Genomic DNA, 10924 nt, shown 5'->3' with positions numbered 1-10924 from the left:
ACGAGGAGAATCCGAAACACTAAAAGAAAACCCATACTGTCAATGGATGTTTTATACATTGAAATTGTAATGAATTATTGTAACACTTTATTGATTGCTATTAATTAAGCGTGTATAGTGTGGGTTCAACAGGAATAGGTGTAAAAGTACCCTAATAAAAAAAATTATACACGAACTTTAACCCATATAATCCAACGATTCCACATATTGTTTGGATTATACCCTGAACAGGTCGTTAGGCTCTTGGATCATAAGATGTTTATTAGGGTACGAACCCACTTTCAGATGTCAAAAGTGAGCATGTGAGCTATAAGGTTGGTGAGAATAAACTTGGTCGATCACTTGGTTTGTGACTGACAAGGTGAACAGACGTTTTTTTATTTAGTTCGTCCGCTAAGGTAGTCCGTATAAATAAATTTAAAAGTGGCGACAAGGAAAAATAGTTTTTTTATCGCGTGTGCTAGATTTTCACGAGTGGTTCCAGTTTGAATTCCAGGCAATTCGCGGCACAGGAGTGCACCGACGAAAGGTTTTTACCACGACGGTTCGGTGGCGTCGTTTTAGCGGCAGGGTGGCCAGTTCTTTTTGGTACCGTAGGCCGAACAATAGTACAAAGGTTTGTAAAATAAAGACTGCATTGTGATTGTAATATTGAATTCTAATAAGACATTGTTACAGAACAAAAGCATTGAATTGGATACTATAGAATTCTATTGTAATTTATTGATTTACTAATTCTTTTGTTTTATATTATTTGGTGTTTTAGCCGGTCGTTAGCGACGCAATTGTGCCCTGGCCAAACGGTTGGCGCGCTAGAGAATTTCGTGGCAGGTTTTTGGCCACCAGGAAAGAGTGCAACAAATTTCTAGGGCGAGCCAAAAAGTTTCTGGAAGGCAAAAGGAAAGCAGAGGGAGACAAAGAAATATAAGCTTCTGGCCAGCGAGCAGGCTCAACGAAGAATCGACGTTTCCGGTACTGAAGGTACGTGCGTTTTCTTTTTCTTTTTTTTAAGTAGTTTGACAAATCGCCAAATTTAATCCGGTGCAGGCATGGCGTTAATAGGAGCAGTTGATCCTTACGTCATTGGCACGTCCTTTTCTAATTACGTAGAGCGATTGGAATATTTCTTTGCATGTAATAATATTGCAACCGAACGAAAAAAAGATATTTTCATGAGTTTTTCCGGGATGCAAGTTTTCGAAGAGTTAAAGTTGCTTTAGCCAGGCACTGATTTAAAGACTCTTAGCTATGACGCAATTACGAAGAAATTAAAAGAGAGGTTTGATAAAGTGGAGTCGGATACTGTCTTAAGGTTTAAGTTTCGCTGCCGGAAACAAGGACCGACAGAATCCGGCGAGAATTTTATTCTGGCAGTAAAGCTTTTGGCCGAACAGTGTGATTTCGGTGAATTTCGCGATATGCTCGTTTGGAGTTAGTTGTACTAAACTGTAATCATCGTTTTATTCCTTTATTGGGACGAAATTGGCTCGATGTTTTTTGCGAAGGGTGGAGGGAGAGATTTTTTAATATTTTTTCGATAAATTCCGTAATTCCACAGCATTCTACTGAACAAATTTTAAGTGAAATCAAAACAAAATACAAACATATTTTCGACAAAAGTATTTCCTCCCCCATCGCTGGTTTCGAAGCAGATTTGGTATTGCGGGAAGACAGTCCAATTTTTAGGAAAGCTTACGATGTTCCATACCGTCTAAAAGAAAAAGTGAATGATTATTTAAAAATGCTTGAAAACGAAGGAATCATTTCACCAATTAAAACCAGTCTGTGGGCTTCCCCAGTGGTTGTAGTGATGAAGAAAAACGATACAATAAGGCTCGTGATTGACTGCAAGGTTTCATTAAACAAGGTTTTGATTCCGAATACGTACCCTCTACCTACAGCCCAGGATTTGTTTGCGTCTTTGGCAAATTGTAGAATGTTTTGCTCACTAGATTTGTCCAATGCTTATACACAGTTAAATTTGTCGGAGAAATCGAGAAAATTTGTCGTAATAAATACAATGCGAGGACTTTTCACTTATAACAGGCTTCCTCAAGGCGCATCTTCCAGTGCTGCCATATTTCAGCAAATAATGGACACGATTTTAAAAGGATTAGACTTCGTCTATTGTTATCTTGACGATGTGTTGATCGCTGGAAAAAATTTCGAGGACTGCTACAATAAGCTGCTTATGGTGCTAGATCGTTTGGCTAAAGCTAATATTAAAGTAAACTTTGAAAAGTGTAAGTTTTTCGTTAAAGAATTACCTTATTTAGGTCATATTATTTCAGAGAATGGTCTTAAGCCAAATCCTGATAAAGTAGCAACAATCCAACAAGCAAAAATTCCGCAAAACGTGACACAACTTAAAGCATATCTTGGTCTCATAAACTACTATGGCAAATTTCTACCTAATTTATCTTCAACTTTGAATCCCTTATATAAATTGTTAACGAAAGATGTTAAATTTGTGTGGAACCCTATGTGTGACAAAGCTTTTAATGATAGTAAACAACAGCTGCTAAATGCTAATCTTCTAGTTTTATATGATGCAAAGAAACCAATAGTTGTTTGTGCAGATGCTTCTTCCTACGGATTGGGAGGAGTGATAGCTCATGTCATAGATGGAACAGAAAAACCTATTTATTTTACTTCTTTCTCATTGAATACTGCGCAAAAATCTTATCCAATTCTTCATTTAGAGGCATTGGCAATCGTATCAACAGTGAAGAAATTTCACAAGTACTTATACGGACAAAAATTTATCATTTACACTGACCACAAACCACTTTTAGGAATTTTTGGAAAATCTGGACGAAACTCAATATTTGTGACAAGACTGCAACGCTATATAATGGAGTTATCTATCTATGACTATGATATATTTTATAGACCATCAGCAAAAATGGGAAACGCTGACTTCTGCTCTAGATTCCCACTTGATTTAGAAGTTCCAAAAGGTGTTGAGAGGCAAGGGGTTAATAGTTTAAATTTTTCTAACGATCTTCCGCTTGATTATACTGCAATTGCGCAAGAAACAAAACGAGATTCCTTTTTACAGCAGATATTAAAATACACTAAACATGGTTGGCCAAAAAGAATGGATAAAAATTTAAGAAATATCTATTCTCAACATCATGAATTGGAAGAGATAAATGGTTGTTTGATGTTTCTAAATAGGGTAGTGATTCCTTTTACCTTACAATTTAAGGTATTGAAGTTGCTTCATGCTAATCATGTTGGAATAATTAAAATGAAGCAACTTGCAAGACGATGCGTTTACTGGTTCGGGTTGAATGCAGACATCGACTCTTATGCTAAGAAGTGTGAAATATGTCTCAAAATGGCAACAATTCCGGGAAAAAATATAACCTATGAGTGGACTCCAACTATCAGGCCTTTTAGCAGAGTTCATGCTGATTTTTTTTATTTTGAAAGGCATGTGTTTCTGCTGATTGTTGACAGCTTTTCAAAATGGCTGGAAGTAATTTGGATGAAGTTTGGGACAGACGCAGAAAAAGTTACAAAAATATTTCAAAGTTTCTTTGCACGTTTCGGTCTCCCAGACGTGATTGTTACAGACAATGGACCTCCTTTTAGTTCTCAATATTTTGTTTCGTATCTTGAAAGGCAAGGGATCAAGGTAATGAAAAGCCCGCCTTATCATCCTCAAAGTAATGGGCAGGCAGAACGCCTTGTACGAGTAGCAAAAGATGTCCTAAAAAAATTCCTTCTTGATCCTGAAATGAGGGCATTAGACCTTCAAGATCGTTTAGATTACTTCCTTTTTAACTATCGTAACAGCTGTCTTACTAGCGGAGGGGATTTCCCCTCAGAAAGGGTTTTATGCTATAAACCAAAAACTCTACTAGACTTGGCAAATCCAAATAAGGATTTTAGAAAACAAATTCTAGCTAAATGAAAAAATGAACAAGATGAATATAAACAATTTGAAAAACCAATTTCCGACCCTTTTGCTAGGCTAGTTGCGGGAGACAAGGTTTACTATAAAAACCATAAAGTGAATGAAACTCAAAAATGGTTAGAAGCCAAATTTATTAAACGAATTTGTACAAATATTCTGCAGATCGCGATCGGATCAGTATGTATCTCGGCCCACAGGGGGCAGATTAGAATTGCTGATAAAGCTGAACGCAGGCGCAATGTGGCGTTTCAGTTGGCGGAGATACCCGTACCCAGGGCAAGACAAGGTACAAAGAGGCAGTTTGACGACTCCGAAGACGACGAACCATTTCGGGGTTTCACGCCGATACCACCGCCAGCCAGAAGTGAGGTGCATCCTGAGGCCTTGCAATCAGAAGAAACGGCAAGATCGATTAACGAAAGCGACACTATTGAGGTTGCAACAGGAAGCTCCTTACGGAGATCCGTGAGAGCGAGAAAGAAGAAATTCGACGGGAATTATTTATATTACAAATGAAATGTGAATTTAAATTATTTTGTAAAATAGTTTCGAAGATAGGCTATTTCGGAAATTCTTATCCTTATCTGAAATGTTACTATAGGATATTAGTGAAGAATTTTCCGAGTTGTATAAATTGTTCAAATAACTTAAGAGGGAAGGATTTGTAATGAATTATTGTAACACTTTATTGATTGCTATTAATTAAGCGTGTATAGTGTGGGTTCAACAGGAATAGGTGTAAAAGTACGAACCCACTTTCAGATGTCAAAAGTGAGCATGTGAGCTATAAGGTTGGTGAGAATAAACTTGGTCGATCACTTGGTTTGTGACTGACAAGGTGAACAGACGTTTTTTTATTTAGTTCGTCCGCTAAGGTAGTCCGTATAAATAAATTTAAAAGAAATAAATAAATGACAAACAAAAATGACATTTCTTTACAATATGAATTTTTCTCATTTCGGACCCTTCCACAATAATTTAGATAAAGCATTACAAAAAACATTTTCAAACACGTAACATGCATAATACCAAATCAGACAATCTAATTGAATCAATAAACAATATTGCAATTTTATATTTAAATCCAATTTGAAAATGTATCGCTTCCACCGGTTCCTCTTGGATATCGTTGAAATATGAAACGTTTTCGTTGATATTTTTTTAAAACCATGGATTCTGTTTAATTTTAAACAATTAGAGATGAACTAATGATATTGAAACTTAATAGACAACCCAAGGAATAAAATTGTTGCATCAAGCCAAACAAATACAGAGAAACCTGGCAGTGCAGGAGGCAAATACATTGTAAGGGTCCTAAATGTGTAGGTGTTCAAATTAGATTTGTTACCCTCTTTTGCTTGATATCTTTATGTTGCGACATATTGCGGCCCTTACACGTTCAATAGTTTTGTCAATACACAATATTGACGATATTGCTTCAATACGTCAATCCCATTCGAAATGTACATCGTCCATACAACTTTTTCTATTATACGTACAATACTTTAGCAAATACTGTCTAGAATTGTCAAAAAGGCCCGCTACACGTACAACACTTTTGTCAATACTCTCTAGTATTGTCAAAAATATTGAACGTGTAAGCGCCGTTTATCTGAATTCCCACGGCTTACATATACAAGGCTAGCTCGTTAGAGTGTAAACATTTGACGAGCGGGCGTCATAGAAATCATCGGCGAAAACAATTAGATGAAATTTATATATTCTTTGCTGCCAACGGATGATCGGCACCTGGTAGATAATCCCGATGTCCAAAACCTTTGCTGCGAACAGAAAATTGCGGTTTGATATGTTTTCTATGGCTGCAGCCAAATTCTCACTTTTCACTAATAATCACACATATTCACTGAATATCTACTGTCTAATATAATTATCAAGGAGTTTTTATTCTCAAGTGATACGATCCTTAAAAACGCCGATCAGAACTCTAAGCACCTTGGTAATTATGGCGTAATCGCCATCCGTTCGAGAATCCGTTCGTTTATCTCAACGATTTCTCTGACGTCATCAAAAACTGTCAATTCGCGGAGTAGCAAGCCTCGTTTCTGTGAGGTGTGCTGAATTCCAACGCACCCCTCGTGTACCTCGAAGCGTGACCACCGTTACTGATAGTTCATCTGTGATTGACAAATTGCCAACACTTCCTGGCTGTCATAACATAAAAGCAAATCAAAAAGAGAGAAACAGAACAGCGCAGAGTCGAGATTTTTTTGTATCAGGTTTAACAGGAAAAAAGGTGCAAATTACAATCAATCTAGCATATTTTATGTTAAAATTGGCATTAAAGTTACAACAAAACACAAGTAGTTTGCCAGTGCCAAAAGTGATACAAAATAGTTGTCAGTGTTGTGTGTTTTGCAGCCTTTTTTAATCGATTTTGTTTTCCCAAGGTGAACTTTATTGCTCATGATTCTGGAATTGGGATAACGTTAAAAAATAATTCACAGGATTCCCGTAGATCGCAGCATTTCAATGAGTAAAATGACAAAGAACAAACTCAATCTAACGTTGCCTCCGGGCTCAGTGGATGTACCGGCCGGCCAGGTAACAACCCCAACGCCGTCCTTCAAGACCCCATCCGGTACGGAGTACGTCATTGGAAAGCACAATTTGCTGGGAAAGGCAAAGAACAGTATCGATGCGCTAACGGAAACACTAGAAGAGTTGGAAATCGACGAGAATGCCCGAAAGCGAATAAAGGTTTTTCTCAGTCAGAAGGAAAAGATTGGCGAGCTAAGCGACGAAGATCTGGAGAAGCTAGGCGAGTTAGGATCCGGTAATGGTGGAGTTGTGATGAAAGTTCGGCACATTCCAACACAGCTGATAATGGCCCGTAAGCTGATTCATTTAGAGGTAAAGCCAGCCATCAAGAAGCAAATTATTCGGGAGCTGAAGGTCTTGCACGATTGCAACTTTCCGCATATTGTTGGTTTCTATGGGGCGTTCTACAGTGACGGAGAAATTAGCATCTGTATGGAGTACATGGATGGCGGTTCACTGGATTTAATTTTGAAACGAGCAGGGCGAATTCCAGAACCAATTTTAGCCAAAATAACGTGCGCCGTACTTAAAGGGTTGAGTTATCTGCGGGACAAGCACGCTATTATGCATCGAGATGTGAAGCCAAGTAATATCCTGGTGAACAGCAGCGGAGAGATTAAGATTTGTGATTTCGGTGTGTCCGGACAGCTGATTGATTCGATGGCAAACTCGTTCGTGGGTACCAGGAGTTATATGTCGGTAAGCCAAGGTCAATTGTATGGTTGTGAGAAGGGTTAGTTATTTGTGCTTGTGTTTTCCAACAGCCGGAACGTCTTCAAGGTACTCACTATTCGGTTCAATCGGACATCTGGTCGCTAGGGCTGTCTTTGGTGGAAATGGCTATCGGAATGTATCCAATTCCGCCTCCAGATGCAAAAATGTTGGACTACATTTTCCACGAAAAAGGAGACGACAGTTCGCCCGGTCAGAATATTATTGAACCTAAACCGATGGCTATTTTTGAACTGCTAGACTACATTGTCAATGAACCTCCACCCAAGCTGGAACACCACTCGTTCACCGATCGGTTCAAGGACTTTGTTGATCGTTGCTTGAAGAAGAATCCGGAAGAACGAGCGGATTTAAAAACGTTAATTGTAAGTAGATGACTTTTTCAGCGACAAAAACACTAAACGATTACCGTTCATTACAGAACCACGACTGGATCAAGAACATCGAGCAAGAGGACGTGGACATTGCCGGGTGGGTTTGTAAAACGATGGATCTGCTACCCTCTACCCCAAAGAGGAATGCGTCACCGAACTAAGAACTTGTAATCGTTAGATTACGAACTAAGAACTAGTTACTGTGCTAAACAGAAAGGAACACCCATAATTTACATCGGTTTGGCGTGGTCTCATAAGTGTGTAACTTGCTGTCTTTATTCGTCGTGTAGGTTAAGTGCGATGGTTCCATGGGAATCTCGATAAAGTTTCCAATTTACGATTTCTCTTTTTGGAAATTAGAAACATACACACACACATGATAATATTAATAACATTATTCTTAAACTGTAAAAATGAGCGAGTGATTGCAAGTGAGATTTTTGTTTTTATCTTTTCAACGTTTTTGTTTCGCCTAGGTTTTAAATTGTATAAATTGTCTACGGTGTAGATGTTTTATTGTTTGAGGCAGAATGTTTTATGTTGCAATAGATTCAATAGCATATTAGATAATATTTTGTTAATAGAATTGTATGTTTCTCCAACAACTCGGCAAACCATAGATTTGTAACATCTCATGTTATATTATTTTTTAAATTTTTAGAGGATGAGTACAACTTCACCTTCGCATTAATCAACGGAAATTTTACAAAAACTGTGCACTGAAATGAAAAAAGGAATATGTATCTTACAACTAATACAATGTAACAACGCATTCCGCAACTAACAAATTATAGGCAATATATCAAAACATGGTCTTTAGGCAAAGTATGAAAGGCACAGGGGTGGATAACCTTGTGAGAGTTTATACACAGACACACCCTGTGCACAGTGAAGCTATCCTGTGTAGTTAAGCATACTCATTCCGATAAATTGAAAATTCATCGGAAATGTCGACGATTTCATCTGTATCGAAACAGGAGAAAATTGGCATGACTCAACCAGAGGCTCGTGCATCAACTGTATTAAAGTATTTTAAACTACGAGTATGTGTGTGTTTCAATTTGACAAAGGAAGAAAACCGGTCCAGTATGTGTTCACAAACTCCTTCCAAAGCATTGAGAAGACGACAGTGGCGGAAAAACTTTCATTGAATGTTCGGTATTACTCTACTCCTTGCTAATTTCCAGCTTGACAATCACGATCACGATAGAAAAATCTTTCCGTAATACCCACATCGATTCCTAACTTCAGTGACATAAACGTCTACACTCTACGATGTTAGGCTAGAACGGTGCTTGATAGAGCCGGCTGTGAGCAGACAAACAGCAGACGGCCGGACTACTTCCACCAGAGTTCCGCATTTCGTGAAAGCAGAAGCCTATAACAGGCGCACTGTTTCGGAACAATAGGAACCAACCAGCGAACGTGCTTTCCTTCCTATTACGCAATAGGAAGGAAAGCAGGTAACCGCAAACTAGAGATGGAACTTTCGGAGATAGCCTCGGGAAGGTCTTGAGCCGTTGCACAGGGGTGCAGGTCGACGAACAGACATAGCGAAAGTCAATCTTCGCGTCAACTCCGTGGGGAAACATTGCTTTGTAGCAAAGGGCAGTATAACGGGACACCCAACTTATGGTTGGCAACGGAGTTTGCTGGGGCCTCGCTCGAGCACGTTGAGGTGTGTTGGGTCGTAGACAGAATTCCGGCATTGGCAACGGAGAAAAAAAGTGTGGAAAGCAAGAAATCGGTGTTCGGTGTGGAAATAAAACTAAAAATCTTGCCCACCAAGAGGCGGGTCCCTTCCCTCCTCGTTCGTAAACGCGATAACCCTTTTCCACCTCAGCCGCACAGGTGGAAAACTGTGTTTGATCCGGGAGCATCTTGGCAGCGGCTGTTCATGCATTTGGGAACGTGAAGGAATCTTCCTGAAGGACACCACTTGCTCTTACCGGGGTGAAATGATCCTAGCACTGGAGCATTTGCACAATATTGGCACAATCCATCGGGATCTGAAACCGAAGAAGATGCTACTGGAGGCCTCAGTCGGCTGCGGTGTCTGATGACGTCAGCATTATCGGGTAAGCGTGCACACTATTAACATTATCACCTCCCCTTATTAGCCCTTGCCATTAAATACATGATTTGGGATTGTGTTCATTGTCTGTTTTGGGTTAAAAGTCAGTTCTTTGTAACACCGTATTCCACCGGAAGGATAAGAATCCTGCAGGCAGTCTTTCCATAAGCGGCCCTTACACGTTCAATATTTTTGTCAATACGCGTATTGACGATATTGTTACAATATTTCAATCCCATTTGAAATCCACATCGTCAATACAAGTTTTTTCGATTACACGTACAATACTTTTGTCAATACTGTCTAGTATTGACAAAAATATTGTACGTGTAAAGCGGCCCATACGCACATCGTACACAATGTTCGTTCTGGTTCTGTGCTCATATTAAACCCACACTTCGTGTAAGAACTCAAACACGCTATTTCGTACCTAAACACGTGCGCATGTTCGCCTGCACAACTGAACCCCATATACGTACACGGTGTGCATACACATCGGCCCTTATTACGAGTATCACTTCACGGTGAAAACAAAGTGAAGTGGCAACAATGCTGTTACGGGAGTCACCCTAGTGATAAAAAATGGAAGAGTTCATCCGAAGTGACAACATGGATGAACTCGGTGTTCTTATGACTACCACGTCACCATCATTTTATCGAAAAAAATGACACTTCTCGTGATTTTTCTTCATCGCCATTTTCGAATGTGTAAAGCAGTCACGTAAAATGGAGTAAGTTCAAATTTTCCAAAGAGAATAGTGAAAGAGACGAAGAGTGAAAATCAGTCAAAACGGGAACACTCCCTTTATGATGATTTCAACACTAGAATTTTGGCAACCGCTTCCACAGGCAGCACTTTAAATGACTCCTATTATATTTTGAAAAGAAACCGTATGTCGATCGTTGGATTTGTTTATCAAATGATGTGCATTTTGAAACAAAAAGATGAAATAATTCTAAAGCTTGTTTTTACTAATACATATACTCTAGAATGCACCTTAAAATCATGATTGAACTGAATTCTGACGAAAATTCAAATTTCTTTTTTGATAGATGTACAATACTTATCTCATCCAACTCAGGCATGAGTAATGTTTATTTACATTGCACGATTGGTCTGCTCAATAAGGTATTTTCGGCTTCACACTATTCGCCTCTTTCCCTATTCTCTTTGAAATTTTCCTTCTTGTTTGACTTTTTACTAATATTTTAACAATTTTATACTTGTTTAGGAAGAAAAAGACGAACAAGCGACAGTTT

At 38.8% G+C, this 10924-nt stretch overlaps 1 protein-coding gene and 1 long non-coding RNA gene across 3 annotated transcripts; both read left to right on the top strand.

The window, feature by feature from the left end:
* The first annotated feature begins 354 nt into the window (after positions 1-354).
* Positions 355-4779, top strand: LOC131681905 (uncharacterized). Its single transcript, XR_009303992.1, has 3 exons — positions 355-616; positions 767-981; positions 4088-4779. It is a non-coding gene; the product is annotated as an uncharacterized LOC131681905 (long non-coding RNA).
* Positions 4780-6114: 1335 nt separating this feature from the next.
* Positions 6115-8636, top strand: LOC131685234 (dual specificity mitogen-activated protein kinase kinase dSOR1). 2 transcript variants are annotated; one of them, XM_058968820.1, is made up of 4 exons: positions 6115-6333; positions 6402-7183; positions 7249-7581; positions 7638-8636. In XM_058968820.1, the coding sequence occupies exons 2-4, from the start codon at positions 6416-6418 to the stop codon at positions 7749-7751; spliced, it is 1215 nt and encodes a 404-aa protein (XP_058824803.1). In that variant the 5' UTR covers positions 6115-6333; positions 6402-6415; the 3' UTR covers positions 7752-8636. The 2 variants fall into 2 exon arrangements, with proteins under 2 accessions (XP_058824803.1, XP_058824802.1); XM_058968819.1 differs by having other exon boundaries at positions 6391-7183.
* Positions 8637-10924: the final 2288 nt, after the last annotated feature.

Source organism: Topomyia yanbarensis, chromosome 2 (genome assembly GCF_030247195.1).
Source record: "Topomyia yanbarensis strain Yona2022 chromosome 2, ASM3024719v1, whole genome shotgun sequence".
NCBI classification, from domain to species: Eukaryota; Metazoa; Arthropoda; class Insecta; order Diptera; family Culicidae; genus Topomyia; species Topomyia yanbarensis.
Note: the sequence above shows the minus strand (reverse complement) of the source record. Positions and strands in the feature narration are given on the sequence as shown.